Source organism: Petaurus breviceps, unplaced genomic scaffold, assembly GCF_028583685.1.
Source record: "Petaurus breviceps papuanus isolate PSGF00001 unplaced genomic scaffold, PetGlider_PUasm1.0 98, whole genome shotgun sequence".
NCBI classification, from domain to species: Eukaryota; Metazoa; Chordata; class Mammalia; order Diprotodontia; family Petauridae; genus Petaurus; species Petaurus breviceps.
The window spans coordinates 35,547,141-35,568,191 of NW_027187460.1; the positions used below are offsets into that span (position 1 = coordinate 35,547,141).

Here is a 21,051-nt window from a genome sequence, read left to right on the forward strand (position 1 = left end):
GGATTGGAACTCAGGTCCTCCTGACTCCAGGATCCGGGCTCTATTCACTGTGCCACCTAGCTGCCCCACATCCTTCTTTTCTTATCAGTAAAATGAAGACCACAGCACCCATGGTATTAACTTAATAGGGTTGTTGTGATGATTAAACAAGGCCATGTATATAAAGCTTTTATTATATGTCAGTGATTATTTGCATAAATTCTAAAGACCTACTGTTCTTATTCTATGAGATAATATCAAAAGCTTCCTTTTGAAAACCATAAATAGAAGATATATAAGTGATTCAGTCTGACATCCTCATCCTGCAACCTGGATGACTTGGAAGTAAAATTTAAAAATTAATTTTATGTCTACTCTTTAAAGTTTGTAAAGTGTAGCTTTATAGTTTATGAGGTCCTTTTTACAATGGCTTTACTTTATGTTGATACAAAATACATGTGAAGTCTTTCTAAGAGGTCCCTTCATTTAACAACTTAGTGTGGAGACAACAGAGTGTCCAAAATGCTGGATTAAAAAACAAACAACCAAACTTGACATGCATTTTCCCTGACTGCTTTTAGGGGAAAATGTTGTTGAAGTGTCTAGAGTTTAGAGAAGATAAAAAAAAATGTCCAAGAAGATGATTAGAGATTTGATTCAGATAACTCAATACCTGGGTTGTGCATATGTTATTTTGCTAAATGTAAGGTTGTAAGTCGCAAGAAGAAAGGAGAATTCTTATCTTGTTCCAAGAAGGTATGACTGAAATGGAACAATCATTAGAATTCCTTATTCTTATGGTTGGAGAGGATGTTGAAAGATTATCTACACCTTTCCTTTGGTTTTTTTCCAGATCACACTAAAACCAGTCCCAAATATGATAATCTATCCTGTTTTTAAAGCTCTCCAGAAAAGGAGACCATACGACTTCAGTCTATAACCCATTTCAATCCTTACTTCTTACTGTCAGGAAATACTTGGGCTGAATACCAAGAAGAATGGGAGGAAGAGGTTGGGAGCACTATCCCAAACACTGGAAAGGGGACTGAACAAAACTGGAAAGAAAGAACATTCCTGCATTAGGTTGGGCTGGATGGCATGCTGGGTGTTTTTAAGCTTAAATACTGCCTCCCTGATCTGCCATCACTCAAATCTGGAATTTTATTTTTTACAAGAATGATTTTGTTATGTAAGGACAAAAATGATTGGGTGGCCTGGTTGAGATATTGTTTAGATCATCCCTTCCCTCTTGCTTTGGGTTGTTTCTTAAAGTCTCATTTCTGTGACTCATATGGATGACATCCAATTCCCATAACCAGTTAGATGATCTGAATAAGGTTAATTTAAATTTTGATCTGGTTATACATTCTATGGGAGCAACTTGACCATCCTAGGGAATAGAGAGCTGCCTTAGATGCTAGGAAGACTTGTATTTGGGTCCTATCTCTGAGACATTCTGAATGTGTGATTCTGTGCAAGCCAATTAACTTCTCAGTAGCAACCTTCTAAGATTATAAATTGTAGAGAAAAGAATGAATTGAATTGAAGAGGAAATTTTCTTGCCTAGGAGTTCCTCGTATCTATGAAATCACAGGATTATTCCTTGTTCCATAAATTATCTTTAGTAAAACAAACAAGAACAATGGTAATAGGGATTACTTTAGAGTTATTAAAAAAAAATCAGATCTGTGATTGTGACCTCATTGGTGTAGGGCAGAGGTGTTAAAAAAGAGGCCCCTTTTGTGGTTATAATATTTCCAAGTGCTGCTTGAATCAGATTAAAATGTAATTAGAAAATATTTAGCAAGATAAGTAAAAGCACAATAGAGCATAGATAATGCTAATATATGGTTTTTTTTAAGTCAATATGTGCCTGCTGGGATTTTTATGTGTGTTTAGTGGCCTGGTTTATATCTGAATTTGATACCACAGACATAGGGTACCCTCAATGCGGGAATTCCTTTTACTAATGCTGATTGGTGATTGTTTTGCAACTTATGGTCCAAGTTACCTGGGGCACTGAAAGGTTAAGGTAAAACAAGCATTGTGTGCCTGAGGACTCTAATTTAGGCCTTTCTGTTTTTGAAACCAGCTCTTTATGTAGTATCCCATGCTGCCTTTCATTTTAGGAATAAGACTCTATTTAGCTATTTCAGAGCGAGTCTTCCACATAACTACCTTTCCTATCAATAGACTGAGGACAAAAGTCTTACTAGTTTTATCTAGTCTTAGCTTTTTTAAACAGCTAAATTATGACTCCATGAAAAATATGGAGTGTTGTAGAAACTGGAAAAATTATTGTTCCTATTGTTTTCACAAACCTATATTGCAGCATTTATTTTCAAAAACACTAGAAATAAATTTCTTCTTGGTTGTAACATAGCCTGTCACTGAAAAAATACATATCATGAAAATTTTAATGTCTATTTAATGTAGAGACTTTAGTGAGGTCCTCACGAGCAATCCCATTGCTCTTTTGCTCATTTCTGCCCTGTTTCCTTAACGTCATCTTTCACCATATCACTAGGAGGTGATATTCAGGTTACATAATAGAATTGAAATGATTCCATCAAATAGAAAATACTAGATACCATGAAATTTCTAAGCATTCATCACATATCTTGTTAGTTTATAGAACTCAAAGTCCACAACACAAAAACAGGATTGTATTTAAAGGTTAGAAGATCCAGGATGAAGATAGTTTCCCCTGATTGCCCACAAAGGAAGGGAATTGGATAAAAATTGGACCACCATGTGCTGGGTCCAGTTTGAGAGTAGTAGCACCAGGCTAGAAGTAGCACAGCCAAGGCATTGTTGAAGATCTCCTAATTCATTTCTGTGGGTGAGGCATGGAGCAAGAACTGGTCATTGGGAAATGGGAAAGGTTGTGGATAGAGCTCCTTTCTGCTATGACTTCTTTGATGCCTGAATGAATAACAGCTCCAAATACTTAAGCCTCGTAGATGCAGCATGAAGACAATAGAAGAACTTGGGAAGAAAGCTGCAAAGATGCTGGGCCATAGTCGTCATCTCTCTCCTCCCCTACTCTTCACCTTGGTCAGCTGAATGCTAGACAGTTATGGGGCAAGTTTCAGAGTAGCTTCATCTAACAGAAAATTGTATCTTTGACCCTTGTCAAGTCTGATCCTAATTTGATGATGTTGTTGAAATATATGATTTTTTTTTTGCAATAAAGTTGCACTGGTCATACAAATTGGGGTAGATAGAAATAGTTGAGGAAACAATGACTAGTCATTTGAAAGTTTTAAAGTTGTTCTGAAGACGATAGTAAGGGAACACAGTCAAAAGAGAATGATAATATTTTGTATATGGTTAATGTGGGGATTTGTTTTGCTTGACTATACATATTTATTACAAAGATTTCTTTTCAGGAGTAGGGGAGTAGAATTGGGAAAGAGAAGATAAATACTTGTTAAAATATTAAAATGAAAGAAAGAACAGAATGATGGCAATGAAGATTATTTTAGGATTTTTTTTGAATGGACTAAGATCTGTTGTGATTTCTTTGACATAGGGAACTCCCAGTGAGGAAATTCCTTTTATCATTTCTGATCAACAACTGTCCTATAATTCACAGTGAGAGAGTTGTGAAGCGCACTGTCAGGTTAAGTGATATCAGGGACAAAAGAAAACTAAAAAGGTACAGACATACTAATAAAAGTAAGCCCCCATTAGATTAGTGTGGATGATGAATCCCCTGAAGTGGATTTGTACTATTTAAAGTTATAATTATGAATAATATGTTCATTGGTTCCAAATCAATGGAAATATGCAGTAAAATTTGAATAATGTGATCACTTCAGAGGATTCATTATTTGCACTATTCAACAACTACCTGTAGAATGGTTTAAGAATGGAAAGGAAGAGGGGCGGCTAGGTGGTGAAGTGAATAGAGCACCGGCCCTGGAGTCAGGAGGACCTGAGTTGAAATTTGGCCTCAGATACTTAACAAAGAAACTAGCCGTGTGACCTTGGGCAAGTGACTTAACCCCAATTGCCTTCCAAAATACCAAAAAAAAAAAAAATGGAAAGGAAGAGAAATATAAGAAAAGCTTCAATAAGTTTTAATTATTTTAGGTGAGTCTAGATCCTGTATGATTAATTATTGAGTATATATGTTTGCATCTAAGTGTTTTTATGTATCTGTTTGTGGAAGAAATATAAGGAATATGAAAATGACAATATTCGATATATTCTATGAGAAGTAGATTATTGTTGGTTTTCTCTGATGAAAAAACGATGGTTCTTTTATTTTTTTTTAAGCAATTGGAGTTAAGTAGCTTGCTCAAGGTTACACGGCCAGGTGTTTCTGAGCAGGTAATAAGTGTCTAAGCCCGGATTCGATACACATGTCATCCCGGCACTGGAGCCGGTGCTCTATCGAAGATGGTTCTTTTTAAAAAAAAATAGTAATAAATTTCATCCCTTGCTTTGTTCCACTGAGTTGTATTTATTTTCTGTTCATTATTTTCTTTTTTCTCATGGCTTGTTACAATTGAGCATGATCTATCAATAGATGGCTCAAAGTATAAATAATTGTAGGTCAAATATATTTCAACACTGGAGACCTGACATTTTCCTGCTGAAATAGTTGAGTTTATGAGGATTTTAGCACTGTCATAACAAATCAGGCATACCTTATCATCAACTGAATCTCTTTGTTTAATCTGATGGAATGGACTGTGGTTTTTAGGGAGAGCTAGAGTGGGTGCCTCCAGGCCTAGGAGCTTCAGGGTATGTAAGTAAATTGTTTGATAGAACCTAGAAACATCTCCTAGCTCAGAAATGTACAATTTTTTTTTCTACTTGGAAAACTGAGCCATCTGATCCACAAAAATATCAATTGTTACATTCATGATTTCTCAACTAGGTATTTTGTCTAGCTGTACATACAGCTCTTCACTGAAATGTTTTCTGCCAGGGACAATCAATTAAAAAAAGAATGATTTCTATTCTTTGTCTAGCAACTCTAAGACTTGTTCTTTGCCAAATTAAATCTCCAATAATTCAGTCTTTAGCTATAACTTATCATGATGAAAGTTCCTTTACCATGACTTTGGTTCCTGTTTCTGCTCTAGATATAGACATAGAATATTTGACATATTACACCTAGAAGGAACCTCAGGGGGCTTCTAGTCCAACCCTCTCAGTCCAGATGTTTCCTGTTTTCTCTATTCCAACTCTGCCCCCCTCCTCTTTTCCTGCTCTCCCCTCCTAACTTGCTAATGAAATCACAAGTCCTTAATTGGCCCAAATCAGTATTCCTCATTTTGGTTTGGTTTGTGTATATTAGTTTCTGTTTGTTTTCCTCTATTTAATATATGAATATGGTATTATTTACTATTGTGTGTACCTTTAACTACTAATTGTGGTTATGAGAAGGTACTGATGATGGCTTATCTTCAATGTCTTTTCTGGTCCCTATTTTAAGAGGCACTCACTTAAGACTGCTAGCTGAGGTTCTGGGTTTTCTTGAAGACAATGGAAAGGAATAAAGTAAATTGGTCCATGTGGGCATTGAAATAGTGATGTCAGTATCATGAGCATGGGACTTTAAGCAACTACAGGTTCGTTATGAGTTAGCACTTGCTGGGCAGTGGTGACATGATACCAACCACCGTTGTCTCTTTTTCTACACAGTCCTTTCAGATGCTCCCAAGACCAATACTTCGAATTCCTGCAAGGGCAGATGTTTTGAACTCCAAGAGCGTGAGGATATGGACTGTCAGTGTGACAACTTGTGCAAGAGTTATGGTCGCTGCTGCCATGATTTTGATGAACACTGTTTAAAGACAGGTACAGTAGCTATTGTTTTCTCCTTTTGGTACTGACTCTTACCAATCCTTAATGGGTTAAAACTTGCGGCTAATTTCCCTCCCACTTTCCTGTTTTGGCCTACTTAAACTGGGAGTCTGGGTGATTCTGTGTATTATTGTCCCTTGAATGATGCTCTGAAGATAATTATTATCTGTGTGTTCTAATTTGGCTAAAAAACCTTTAGTCTGATCAATAATTTGTACTTACTATATTGTGCAAATGTTGCTGCCTTGGCCAGGTTTTGAGGCTACTGGTGACCTGCCTTTTAGATTCAATCTCCTTTAGTGCCTTTGCTTAAAGAGAAGAAAATCAGTTTTTGATTGCTGGCATGTTTATTTCTTCATCTCCAATCTTAGCATACAGCCAGCTCACATTATTTAAGTTATATTTTGTTTTTCTTGTTTTTCTAGCTTGCCCTTTCCCTATTATTTACACTTAAATGTAAGCTTATTGAGGGCAAGTACTCTTTTGCTTCAGTCTTTGTATCCTCAGTGATTAGCACAGAGCTTAGCACAGAGTAGGTACTTTAATAACTGTTTGTTGACTGACTTATTCCAGCTTATCATATACACAGCAACGACAAGTTTATCCTATTGACATCTAGTCTGAATGGAGTAGACAGTTACCCCAAGATCCTGCTATTCATGGATAGCCTAATCTGTGCTGTCACTAGATGTATTTGATTGTATGGGCTATTTCTCTAGGACAGAAGGAAAGGAAGACTTTGGTATTCTTCAGCCCTATCATGTTCCAGATCATCCTTCCAAAGCATTTCTCTGTTGAAAAAATCATATCTCATCTTTTTTCTTAAAAAAAATTCTAACTTCTGGGAACCAAGAAATAAATCACTGCAATGCTCCCATATTCATCTCCAACCAACTATAAAATAGTACCCCAAAACAAATCCTGGAACAGCAGAACCATAAAAAGATGGGGTAAACCAATCTTTGAGCCCAAGAAAATTGGAAAATTGGCAAGAAAAGTCTGTCTCACTCAGGTAAAAGAGGAAAACAGTCCAGGACAGGAATTGTCCCAGCAAGCCAGCAGCAAGCCCCACCTCAACAAACCAGTGAGAGATCTTGAGCCCCAGTGTGGTAGAACAGTGATATCAGGACCCCACCCCTCCCCAACCCCCTGTGTGCCTCAGTATAGCTAGGGGAATGGACAGACTTCAGCTCTGTGTGCTGAACTGCTATGTGCTTCAACATAGCCTTGGGCAAACAGGCAACCTCCAGGGACCAGACTCTCATGTGCTTCAGTGTAGCCATGGGAAAATTCAGAAACACTCCACCAGCCTCAGCACATGCCAGACACCAGTATTCAGATCCCAACTCAGCACCAGACTGAGCTGCCAGACCCTTATGGCCTCCAGTAGCACCAGCCACCTGCCACCCCAAGCCCCCAGCACAGCACCAAGACTTGAGGATCCCCCCTTGGGCCTCAGGGCAATATCAGGTAAACACCAGGTAAACAGCAAGGGCCTGCAGCCCCAGCCACAGTAAGTCTGAGACAGTGCCCCTTACACCACAGGAACAGAGCTCAAATTAAAAAAAGGAAAAAGACCAAAAAAGATGAACAAAAACAATAAAAAAAGAATCTTACCATAGAAAGTTAGTATGGTGAGAGGGAAGATCAAGACAATAACTCAGAAGACAACAACAATGTCAAAACATCTCTGGGAAAAACCCCAAAGAAAAATGGGAAGTCATCTGAAGCCCAGAAAAAGCTCATGGAAGGGCTAAAAAATGAGCTTGAAAATCATACAAAAGAGGTAGAAGAAAAAATGAGAAAAGAAATGAGAGTAATGCAAGAGAATTAGGAAAAAAAGAGATAACATGGAAAAAGAAAACAACTGCTTAAAATGTAGAAATGGCCAAATGGAAAAGGAAGTACAAAGCTAACTAAAGAAAACAACTTCTTAAAAGTTAAAATTGGGCAAGTGGAAGCTAAGGCCTCTGAGACATCAAGAATCAATTGAACAAGGGACAACTAGGTGATGCAGTGAATAGAGCACTGGCCATAGAGTCAGGAGGACCTGAGTTCCAATCTGACCTCAGACACTTGATACTTACTAGCTGTGTGACCTTGGGCAAGTCACATAACCCCAACTTCCTTGCCTTCTTCCCTCAAAGAAACAAAGCAAACAACAAAACAAAATAAAATAATCAGACATACAAATTCAAAAGAATGAAAAAATTGAAGAAAATAAAAAATACTTCATTGGAAAAACAGCTGACCTGGAAAATAGATCTAGGAGAGATAATGTCACAATCATTGGACTACCTGAAAGCCATAATCAAAAGGAGGACATGGATGGTATATTTCAAGAGATCATCAAGGAAAATTGCTCTGATATCCTGGAACCAGAGGGCAAAATAGACAATGAAAGAATTTACTGATCACCTCAAGACAGAGATCCCCAAATATAAACCCCCAGGAACATTATAGTCAAATTATCAGATCAAGGAAAAATACTATAAGTAGCCAGGAAGAAACAATTCACATATTAGGGAGTCACAATCAAGATTACACAGGACTTAGCAGCTGCAACCTTAAAGGATCAGAAGTCATGGAATATGATATTCTGAAAGGCAAAGGAACAATAACTACAACCAAGAATCACCTACCTGGTGAAATTAAGCATAATACTTCAAGGGAAAAAATGGTCATTCAATGAAGTAGAAGTATTTCAAGCTTTCAGAAGAAGACCAGAACTGAACAAAAATTTTGATCTCCAATATCAAGACCCAAGAGAAGTCTAAAAAGGTAAAAAGGGGGAAAAAACATAAGGAATTCAATGGAACTGAACTGTTTACATATCTACATGGGAAGTTGATGCTTATAATTCTTAAAAATTGTACCACTAATAATACAGCTAGAAGACATCAATGGGGTACAGGTATAAAGTGTATAAAAGTGAATTGGAGGGAATGACATAAAATAATTAAAAGATAAGAAAAAGAAGCACACTGGGTCAGAAGGAAGGGAGAGGCTGAATAGGGTAAATTCTTTCATGTGAAGAGGCACAAAAATCCTATAACAGTGGATAGAAAAACGAGAGGATGAGCAATGGGTATAGCTTGAACTTTACTCTCATCAGTATTGGCTCAACGATGGAATAATATACACAATGAGTTGAATATAGAGACCTATCTTACCCAACAGTAAAGTAAGAGGGAAGGAGATTAAGTAAAGGTAGGAGAGATTGACAGAAGAGAGGGCAGCACAGGGTAGGCAGTAGACAGCCACAAAACACTATTGAGGAGGGAAAGTGTGAGAGGAGATACAAGACAAACAAGAGGAAAGATAGGATGGATGGAAATGCACAGTTAATAATTATGACTGTGAATGTGAATGGGATGAACTCTTTCATAAAATGGAAGTGGATAGCAGAGCGGATCAAAACCCAGAATCTTACACTAAGTTACAATAAACACACGTGAAGCAGAGAGATACATACAGAGTAAAGATGAGAGTCTGGAGCAAAATCCATTATGCTTTGACTAAAGTAAAATAAAAAGCAGGGGTAGCAATCCTCATTTCAGACAAAGTGGAAACAAAACCAGTCATAATTAAAAGAGATAAAGAAGGAAATTGCATCTTGCTAACAGGTACCATAGACAGTGAAGTAATTAATATCAATACTAAACATGTATGCATCAAATGATATAGCATCTAAACTCTTAAAGGAGAAGTTAAGTAAGTTAAAGGTTTTGTGACCAAATAAGAGGAAGAGAGCATTGCAAAATATAAAATAGTTAATTTTTATTATATTAAATGAAAAAGCATCTGCACAAACAAAACCAATGCAACCAAGATTAGAAGGAAAACGGAAAGCTTGGAAACAATCTTTACAGCAAGTATCTCTAATAAAGACCTCATTTCTCAAATATATAGAAAATTGGGTTAAATTTATATAAACCATTCCCCAACTGAAGACTGGTCAAAGGATATGAACAGGCAGTTTTCAGATAAAGAAATTAAAGCTATCTATAGTCATAAGAAGAAGTTCTCTAAATCACTTTTGATTTTAGAAATGCAAATTAAAACAACTCTAAAGTACTACATCACATCTTTGGCTATTATGACAAAAAAGGAAAATGATAAATATTGGAGAAGATGTAGGAAAATGGGATACTAATATTCTATTGGTGGAGCTGTGAACTGATCCAACTATTCTGAAGAGTAATTTGGAATTATGCTCAAAGGACAATCAAACTGTGCCCACCCTTTGATCTAGCAATACCACTATTAGGTCTGTATCCCAAAGAAATCATAAAAGGGAGAAGGACCTACATTTGCAAAAATATTTATATCAGTCTTTTTGTGGTGGTAAAATATTAAAAACTGAAAGGATGCCCATCAATTGGAGAATGGCTGAGCAAGTTGTGGTATATAAATGTAATGAAATACTATTTTGTAAAAAGAAATGAACAGGCAGATTTCAGAGAAATGTGGAAACACTTGCATGAACTGATGCAAAGTGAAATGAGCAGAACCAAGAAAATATTGTACACAGTACTAACAATATTGTATAATGATCAACTATGAGTGACTCAGTTCTTCTTAGCAACTCAATTATCCCAGACAAGTAAGTACAAAGGACTCATGAAGGAAGATGCTGTCTACATTCAGATAAAGAACTGATGGACTCAGAAAGCAGATTGAAACATACTTTTTCTACTTACTTTATTCTTTTTTGTGTTTTTTTCCTTTTGATCTGTTTCTTCTTTCACAATGGAAATATAGTTACATGATAACACATGTGCAATTTATATCAAATTGCCTACCATTTTTGGAAGAGGGGAGGGGAAAAAATTTGGAACTCAAAATCTTATAAAATTAATGTGAAAAATGTTTTGACATGTAATTGGGGAAAAATAAAATGCTATTAATAAAAAAAAATTCTCATGTTTTGGAGCAGCACAAACAATATTTAGAAGTCTCTGAATGACAGCCCTGAGAATGGAAAGGCAGCACTTTAGTGGATGGAATCTCTCAGATTTTCCCTGGTACAGTTCCAACATGATGATTTATTTTGTGGTTCTCTCTGCTCCTGCCCCCACGTTTACTGTCCTATAATCAGGGGCTGGACAGGGACTTTGGAGAAAGCATCTAGTCAATATTTCCTGCCCCTAGGCAAGACTGTGTTCTAAGTATCCAAAAGAGATAGTTCTCTATTGTATTCTGAAAACCTTCAGAAAAGGAGATTTCACAAAGTCTCTTGATAACTGGAATGGATAAAGGGACTCTGGAACAAATTAGAATGTTCTCTCAGACACTTAACTTCATATTGTTCTAATTCCTTCTGGGCCTATTATCACCAGAAACAGAAGACCTGCTCACCATAGCCATTCATGGTTTTTGGACAACTATCATTGTCTCCTATACTACCTCTGATTTCTTTTCTCTGATGTGGAGCTATGTGATTCAGCACTTTTCTTAGAATTTCCTTACAGGGCAGATTTCCCAAACCTTTTTATCATAATTGTTGCTTTCCTTGGGGCCTTCTCCCAAGTTACTTAGCTGTGGTACTATATAATGAGTATGCTGAAAACTGAATGTAGCAATGTTGGATATCCTTGGTATCTACCAACAGCTTATGTCTCCTGGGACTTGTAGTCTACTGTTCCTTTGAATTGGGCAGCTAAATGGCATAGTAGATAGAGTGCTGGGTTTGGAGTCAGGAGGACCAGAGTTCAAATTTGACTTCAGACACTAACTAGCTATGTGACCCTGGGCAAGTCACTTAACTCCATTTGCCTCAGTTTCCTCATCTATAAAAGTGAATTGGAGAAGGAAATGGTGAACCACTCCCGTATCTTTGCCAATAAAACCCCAAATGGAGTCATGAAGAGTTGAATACAACTGACCAACAATATCAACAATTCCTTTGTATCTTTAGTCATTTGCTGATACTCATAAGCCATAAATTTTCTATTTTCCTGTTCACAGAAATTTCTTCCATGCTTAGTTATCCTTGATTCCATAGTTGTGGTTCCTGTCAATAAACATTCATTAATCATCTACCATGTGCTGGATACTGTGCTAAGCTCTGGTGATACAAAGAAAGGCAAAAGACAGTTCCTGCCCTCAAAGTGGTTAGAATCTAATGGGAGAGAGAAAAATCAAGCAAATATATGCAAAGACATACAGTATTAACAGAGAGAAGGCACTGAAATTAAGAGGGTTTTTAAAAAAGGCTTCCCATATAAAGTGGGATTTTAGCTAGAACTTGAAGGAAGCTGGGAGGGAGAGATGAGGAGGGAGAGCATTCCAAGCATGAAGGATGGCTAAGAGACAATGTTTGGGACCAAGAGAAGGGATGTCTTGTTCAAAGAATGCAAGTAAACCATTGTCAGTAGCTCAAAGAATATATGGCAGGGAATAAGGTATATAAAGACTGAAAAAGTGGGAGGGAAGACAGGTTATAAAAAGACTTTGAATGTCAAACAGAACATTCTGCATTTGATCCTGGAGGTGATAGGGAGCTACTGAATTTTATTGAATATGAGGGTGACATTGTAGGACAGTGCTTTAGAAATCACTTTTGTAGTGGAAATGGAATGAAGTGAAATGGACTGAAGTGGGAAGAGACTTGTGACAGGCAGACCAGCCAGAGGGCTATTGTCACATACTACAATATCACCTCTGAGTTGAAGATCATTTGCAAGTGGACGCCATTGTAGATCAGGGTTAACCTTTGGATTCTTGGCTCTGGAAGAAAGAATTCCATCCATTAGAGGTGGTTGGGAAGAGAAAAAAAAAGAAGGGAAGTTATGGGTAGGAAGAACATACACTGGATCTTGGGCCAAGTGGAGCTATAAAAACATTGGCCAAGTTTTCTTTATAGATAATAGAGGATCTTATGGTCACATGGAAGACAGAGGGATGTAGCATTAGGAGGCAAGTACTACTTTCTGGAATCATTGCTCATGCCTTATGTCCTGAATAAGTGAGGACATAGAGTCATATCATTTGCCAGTGGTCTAGAGACATACTTATCATTGTATAATCTGTACTAGTTTGACAACTTCCAACCTATTTTTCTTTAGAAAATTTCTCTTTGGAGAGCACAAAATTGATAGGCTAGAAGTTAAATCACACTCTAACATAACTTTCCCTAAAATGGAATATTAATCCTTATTTTTGTTTTCTTTAATCTGACCCCTTATTGATAAAGTTGAACTTGGGAATACTCAATCAATTATTCTCATATAACTTGGTAGCATATTTGTCATTCTGCTAGGAAGTATAGATCTGGAATTTTCCTATAAAGATAATAGAATTTCAGTGAAACGAACAAGGACTTAGGGGCTTTCTGACACTTTCGCATTTCTAAGAATGCTGTTCATCCTTCTTTTTTGAAAAGGACCGATGATGTCAGGGATGATGTCTTGAATTGCAAGTGAGTTGCACAAAGTTATCAGCCTCACTCTCTCTTCCTGAGTCATGAAAGTTCAGTGACAGGACAAAAGTCAAGAAAACCAGAGATGACCCAGGATGCAGTGGATGAATGTGGCATCTTCAATGCCTGACCAAGCTCTAAAGCGTTCCACAGTGCCTGCTTTAGCTGATTTCACGGCCATTGGAACAAATTGTTCTCATCCACCCATTCAACCAGGGGAAGTCTTTACATGTTTGGGGTAGACATCCCTTTAACTCACCAATATGTTTTAAGGCTTGTTGGTTACCCTCAACCTGGTTTAGCCCATCTGCTAAGACAGTTTTACCAGAATGTGGCCACTGTGTTTTCTGGAGCTTCTAAGAACCACAGGTGAGAGCTGGGCAAGAGGTGAACACCAAAGGTGGATAAGCAGCCCCGAAAAGGGACACTACAAGCCCTTACATCAGAGGTGCTAGTCCTCCCTGAGCAACCAGAACAGAAACTGCTAGCATTTATATGGTATTTTATAGAGGTAGTTGAGTTGTATAGTAAAGAGAGTGCTAGACCTGGAGTCAGGAAAACCTGAGTTCAAATGCAGACTAAGACACTTGCTAGCAATGTGACCCCAGACAAGTCACTTAACTGCTGTCTGCCTCAGTTTCCAAAGATCTTAACAGCACCTCTCTCACAGGGTTATGAGAAAAAAATGAGATGATGTTTTTAAAGCACTTAGCATAGTAAATAGATTCTTAATAAATGTTTCTTCCCTTTCTCCCTTCTTTCCCTCCTCTCTTCTTGTCTCTCTCCCTCCATTTTCCCCTCCCTCCTTCCTTTCTGCCCTTCTTCATTTCTTTTCCACCTTCCCTCCCTCCCTCCCATTTCAAAACACTTTCACATATGTCTCTCATTTGAAACAGTATAGAACAATGGAAAGAACATTGGATTTAAAGTCAGATGGCCTGGTTTCAAACTTGAGTTCTTCTATTTGTTGCAGTACGTTCCCCCAGGCATTCATTTAACCTTTCTGGCCTTCAGTTCCCCTATGTCTAAAATGAAGGGTTGGAGTAGATAACCTCTATGATCCTTTCTAGCTCTGAGTCTGTGATCTATCACTATTTTACATGTCAGGAAGCTGGGACTGAGGAGGTTTGTTGATTTACATCAAATTATATCCAGTAGTGTGCTGGTAAATATTTAACAACTGACTTTCCCCCTATCTGACCCCTCCACCCCTGCTCCCCCCCCAAAATGTATACAGGACACACTTCTCAATTTAATCTGTATTACTCACATTCTCTCCATCACTTTCTTAAGTGTAGACAGTCAACAAAACAATAAATTAGATTCTGGTTTATAGCATTTGCTGATATCTGAAGTGTCAGTGCTCATACTGAAAATTTAACAAGCAGCTCTTACCCAAGCTGGCTCGAGCACAGCCCTGATGATACCTTTTAAGTGGCAGAACCTTGACCTAAATGTCTATCTTCTGATTCCTAAGTCTTGTTCTTTTTCTGTGATACCATACCTAATCAAAGCATTTCAGAGGCTGGATCGTCTAATGTGTACCTGGGCAAGAAAGAACATTGCCCGTCATTGGTCGTTCGGCTTTTGCTTGAAAATCTTCAGCAAGGGGCCTCACTGCTTCAAGAGGTATCTCATTCCACTTTTGGCTAGCTCTCCTTGTTTAAAGTTTTTCCTCCTATTGAGCCAAAATCTGTGTGTCTGCAGGCTTTTATCCACTGCTCCTTATTTTGCGTTCTGGGGCAAATTGGAACAAGTCTAGTCTCTCTTTGCCATGACAGCCCTTCAGAGACTTGCAAACGGCTATCATGTTCTTCCCCTTCCCTTCTCTTCTCCAGTTTAAACAGTCCCAGTTCATTCAGTTTGTCTTCAATGGTATAGTGTCCAACCATTTATCAGGCTCGTTATATTCCTCTGGATGACACTCAACTCCAGTTAAGTTTAAAAAAAAATTATCAAGTACAGAGTGGATAGGAATTGGCCTTGGAATCAATCAGACTTGAGTTCAAATCTTCTCTGTGGTACAGACCCTGGGACCTGGGAGAGTCAGCCAGTCAAGGATTTGTTAAGTACCTACTGTGCACCAGATGCTATGCTAAGTTCTGGGGATACAAGAAAAGGCAAAAGCCAGTCCCTGCCCTCTGAGGAACCCACTATCAAACGGAGAAGAGAGCATGCAAACAACGTGTACATGGAGATAATCGGGAGAGGGAAGGCATGAGTGTGAAGGGGGATGGGGAAAGGCTTTCTGTAGAAGGTGGGATTTTGGCTGGGACTCGAAGGAAGTCAGAGAAGCCAGGAGGTATCAATGAGGAGGGAGGGCATTCCAGACATGGGGAGGGGCAGTAAAAATGCCCTGAGTCTGGAGGTGGCATCTCTAGGTGAGGAATAACTACTAGTTGTAGGGATGATGCCAACTGTCATTGGGATGGGGAGTTTCCTTCTCAGGCAGTTCCCTATACCAAGGAAATCACAGACTGAATCCCAATTAAGTTGCTTAAGACAATAGATGCTAGTAAGGCAGAGTCAAAAACACAACAGGCTCCATCCTCAAGGAACTTGTATTGTTTTAGGGGTAGATAGGACAGGGCAGCTAGGTGGTGCCAGAGAGCATAGAACCCTCATCTTCCTGAGTTAAAATCTGGCCTCAGACACTTACTAACTGTGGGACTCTGGGCAAGTCATTTAACCCTGCTTGCCTCAGTTTCCTTATCTGTAAAACGAGCTGCAAAAGGAAATGACAAACCCCTCTAGCATCTTTGCCAAGAATACCCCAAATGGGGTCATGAAAAGTCAGACATGACTGAAAATAGCAACAAAGATATATGTATAGAGAAGTCAGTATGAAGCAATTTGAAGACGGAGAGGGGAGCTTGCCTGTGAATTTCCTAAAATATAGTGTATTAAAACCTTTCTGCTCTTCTTAGAGAAGGTCTTAGGAATTGCCCTGTGTTTTGTATGTAAATCAAGCTGCTTAAGCTTCAATAAGTCTGCACATGAAATAGATAAGCTAAGACACATATATCATCTATTCCTTGATACCATGACCTGATTGCAACCATTCAATGCAATGATCTTTCCATTTGCTACTTTACAGTCACTCAAGAAAGGTAAGATCCCTCCATACTCACCAATGGCAATCTTACTTTTTCAAATGAGCCTCACTTCATTCTGATGGATTATTCTTTAGAAAACATAATTACATATAAATCTGATTAAGATATTCTCTAAACAATCACTTGAGTCTCTAACCAACCCAGATTTCACGAGTGGGCAAAATAATGTGATGTTTTTACTGCTTCTTCTAAATGTCTTGAGCCTACTTGGCTGCCTCTGTACAGAACTGGTGTTCTCTCTTCCTTTGATTCGTAAGAAGCCTTGAAAAATCTCTTATTTTGACTTTTTCAGCCCGTGGCTGGGAATGCACTAAGGACAGATGTGGAGAAGTAAGAAACGAAGACAATGCATGTCATTGCTCAGAGGACTGCTTGGCCAAAGGAGACTGCTGTACCAATTACCAAGTTGTTTGTAAAGGTATGTGGTTTTCTCTTTTTTCTGGGTCTTCTTCAGATTTGGGAGAACAAAAGCTGGACTTGATCCAGGAAACAATGAATTTTATTGCCTTGGATACTAGTTTGGGAATTTGAAGAGAAATAACCACTTCCCTCTGTTTTGCTACTGCAAAACGAAGGGGATATAAAATAGAATTTGATAATTACAGAGAACTGCTTTTCCAACAACGCAAGGCAGGGAAATGTAGTGGAAAAAAATTCTGGACTTGAAATAAACCAAGACCTGGGTTTGAATTCTACCTTTAATGCTTAATAGTTGTGTGACCAAGGGCAAGTCATTTAACCTTTCTGAGTCTGTCTTCTCATTTGTAAAATGAGGATAATGATAATATTTGTGCTATATACCTCACAGGGTCATTATATGGGTCAAATGAATATGTCAAGCACTTTGTAAGCTTGAAGGTGCTAAAGAAATGCCAGTTAATATTAATGGTAGGTGCTTTTTTTGGACAACACATTGAAAAAAAAAACAAGCAAGCAGTCCCCCCTCCCTCCTCTTTTGGGGTGTATGAGACCTTTTTTCTTGGTCCAACCCTAGTTCCCTGTTCTGTCTTTGCCTCTATGAATATTTTACTCTGATCTTCCTTCAGAACATGAGCTTGGAGAACTAACTGGAAGGCTTTTGAGGATGGGCCTAGGGAGGCTGCCACCCAGGGACCGATTCAGCTAAGCTCAGAGACACCCGTCACCAGGATAAGCTGACTACCATGTGACAATTTCCTTTTTATTCCTTTTTGTGGCCACTCCAGCTGATAAAAACTGTCTCCTGAAGGGATGTAAGGTTTAGCAGAATCTGTGTCTGTGGATACATGCTAACCAAATCCCGGATATTCTAAATACCACATTGAGTGTCTTCTTTGAGAGCAGGAAGAGAGTGCCCCATTAATATTAGATGTGTTTTAAAGGTCTACCCTATTTTGAGGTACATAATCTTCAGGCTTGCAGTCAATAGCTAAATTCTCACTGACCCTGGCAGGTTTACAAGGGAACTCTTTACATAGGAACAGTTTTTCTTGAGGGTTGGTCACAAACTTTTTCTTCAACACTGGACATGTGATTTTTGTTTGCCTTTAGAATGGTACAAGACAGCTTTTGATACATTTTGTTTTCTGCAGAGAACTATCTCTTCATCTGAGTCCTTCTGTAGATGGGGAGAGGGGGTGGGAAATGGAACTGAAGGGAGAATGTTTTTCAGATTTTTGCACCCAGATTTAGGCAGCAGGCATGGTATAGCCTAGAGAAGAAAGCACCAGGATTAGAGGCTGTGGCTTTGAAGAAGGCATTTAAGCTCTCTGTAAAGTGTAGCTGGTGATAATTATACTGTATACCTTATAGAGCCGTGCTGTGAGAATCAAATGAAAGCATGAATGTTTATGGATGGGCATCATACCTGTACAGTACTAGATAGCAATAATAATAGTAATAATAATTCTGTTTTCTGGTCCAGACCATGCTTTCATTGGGGTATAAAATTCCTAGCAAGGAATTGCATTACCAGTGCAAATTGGCACTGGTACTACAACTCTGAGTCTAAGAGAACTACCAGGGTGAAGGAAAAGTTAAACAACTTGCCTATGGTCACAAAGCTGGCATATTAGAGGTGGGATTTGAACCCATGCCTTCCCAAATTTGAAGCCACCTCTCTGCTGTGCTGTCTTAATAATAACACATAATAGCTCACATTTATATAGCTCTTTAGAGAATGCAAATAATGTTATTTATAACACACCAAAGAGATATTGATAGTATATCCCCATTTTTCAGATAAAGAAACTGAGGCTCAGTAAAGTTAAGAAATTTAGTGAAGTTCACAAACTCCTTGACATTTCTCTCACTAATTTGTGTACATCTATTTTTTTCCTTATTAAATGTAAGCTCCTTAGGAATGAGGTAGTCAGATGATGAAGTGGAAAGAGCTTCAGGCCTTGGAGTCAGGAAGAGCTGTGTACATATGCAGCCTTAGACATTTACTAGCTGTGTGACTCTGGGCAAGTCACTTAACCCTGTTTGCCTCAGCTCCTCATTTGTAAAATGAGCTGGAGAAGGAAATGGCAAACTGCTCCTGTATATTTGCCAAGAAAACCAAAATGGGGTCATGAAAGGTAGAACATGACTGAAATGACTGAACAACAAACTAAAATCTCCTTAGAAGCCAGATTTTCATTTTGTCAGTCTTTTCCTGTATCCTACAGTAGGGATTTGCATATCCAGTAGTCTATAAGCTTCTTCAAGTCAGCAACTATTTCTTTATTTATTTTTTTGTCTTTGTATTCTCTGAAAGTAGCACAATACCTGGAACACAGTAAGAGCTTAATAAATGTTCTTTGGTTAAACGAATTAGCTGAATTTGGAATAGCCAAGTTAGGACTTTGAACCCAGGATTTTGGACTTCAGGTCTAACGTTCTTTCTGATTCCAGCAAACTGTTTTTAGGGGTTAAAGGGTTTTAGTCAAGATCTAAGATCTCAAAGCCATAGATAAATAGTTTTTATACTGGCAGTCTTCTATCATCCTTGTAAATCTCTTACTCATCTTGGTCTGTGAAATGGGAATTGTGGCCTATGTTACAAAGGATCACAAGGTTAGAGATTTAGTACTAAGTCTTTAGAGATCATCTAGTCCCATCTCCTTATATTATAGATAAAGATACAAGGCCCAGGAAGGTCAGGTGCCCACACAGGATCTGAATCCAGGTCTTCTGATTCCAAATGAAGGCAGTGGCAATGTTGATTTTTGTACTTATGTACCTGGTACCTAACAGGTTCTTTATAAATACCTTCTGACTGATCAATGTACATCTTGTTATTGTTACTGCCGACTCTTTGTGATCTTGTTTGGTGTTTTCTTGGCAAAGATACCAGAGTGATTTGCCCTTTCCTTCTCCAGTTCATTTTATGGATGAGGAAACTGAGGCAAACAAGGTGAAATTACTTGCCCAGGGTTCCACAGCTAGTGAGTGTCTGAGGCCGGATTTGAACACGGGTCTTCCTGACTCCAGGCTCGGGTTCTATCTACTTATTCACCCGACCATCTCTAGTGGCAGCATGCATAGTTGTAGAAAAAAAGAGAGTCATGACAATAACAACAGATCTTTTTTTTTTTTCCTTTCCCCGGAGGAAATAGGAAAACTTTTATCCCTGGGTATTGTTAGCTTACTCACCTTTGGTGTCGGGGTGTTATAAAAAGAGCTCTGGGCCTGAAATCAGAGGCTCTAAAAGTTACAGACTAGATGTATAACCTTGGCCACCCTCTCTTGGCCTTAGTTTCCTTATCCTTAAACATGAGTGGTTTGTATTAGATGAGTTCTCATGTCCTTTCCAGCTCTGTCTATAATCCTACTGACCTTTTATCCCATGCCTTTCTAAATGCTTATCCACGTATTCTTCAGAACTCAGGGAGGGCCTCTTGGATTCATATCTCCTGGGATTTTCTGTATTATGCCTATATTCTGATACCCCAGACTCAGGCATTGACTAGGGATCATAAGCTTACTTTTAGATGAGCCACACCTATCCAGATACAAAATAGATTATAGGTCTTGGAATTGCTCATTTTAGGCTCTGGATGAAATGTTTGGCTATGCTCACCACAAAGTTCCCCATTTCCCCTTGTAGGAGAGTCCCATTGGGTGGACGATGATTGTGAGGAAATAAAGGCACCAGAATGCCCCGCAGGGTAAGTGCAATTTATGTATATGTTTGAAGTACTATAATCTGTTAGAATATTGATGAAGCAAATTGATGGCTTAATAGAGATTTTGAAGCTCAAGGATGATTAGGGAGGATATACAAATAAAGACCACACAGCTTTTGAATTCTTGAGATTTGGTTTAAAATACCGACTCTGTGGCTCACTTATCTGTGTGACCTTGCTCTGGGCCTTAGTCTTGCCTTTGGTAAAATGAAGAGTTTGGACTTGATAGCCTGTAATATCCCCAGCTCTAAAGACTGAGTTTATGAAATGGCCTCGTGCTTGGCTACAGGAGAATAATAATAATAGACTAGTCAAAAGTAAAAATCCATGTTGGTTTTATGAAATTGGTAGTTTTCTTGCTGCCATCTGAAGATAGTAATGATGATGATGATGGTGATGCTTCTAGGTTTGTGAAACACTTTACTTGCATTCTTACTTTATCTTCGTGACAGTCCTTCAGGGAAGGTGCTTTGTTCCCATTTCACAGATGAGAAAGCTGAGGCTGACAGAGATGAAGTGTCTTGCCCAAGGTCACCCATTTAGCAAGTATCTGTAGCAGGAT

General features: G+C 38.5%; 1 protein-coding gene across 5 annotated transcripts in view; it reads left to right on the top strand.

Moving 5' to 3' along the window:
• ENPP2 (ectonucleotide pyrophosphatase/phosphodiesterase 2) overlaps positions 1-21,051 on the top strand; it is a 200,513-nt gene that overhangs the window by 60,049 nt on the left and 119,413 nt on the right. For all 5 annotated transcript variants that reach the window (XM_069081248.1, XM_069081247.1, XM_069081249.1 and 2 more), the window contains exons 3-5: positions 5,641-5,796; positions 16,634-16,759; positions 20,411-20,471. In XM_069081248.1, the coding sequence (XP_068937349.1) occupies positions 5,641-5,796; positions 16,634-16,759; positions 20,411-20,471 (343 nt within the window). The remainder of the gene's footprint in view (positions 1-5,640; positions 5,797-16,633; positions 16,760-20,410; positions 20,472-21,051) is intronic.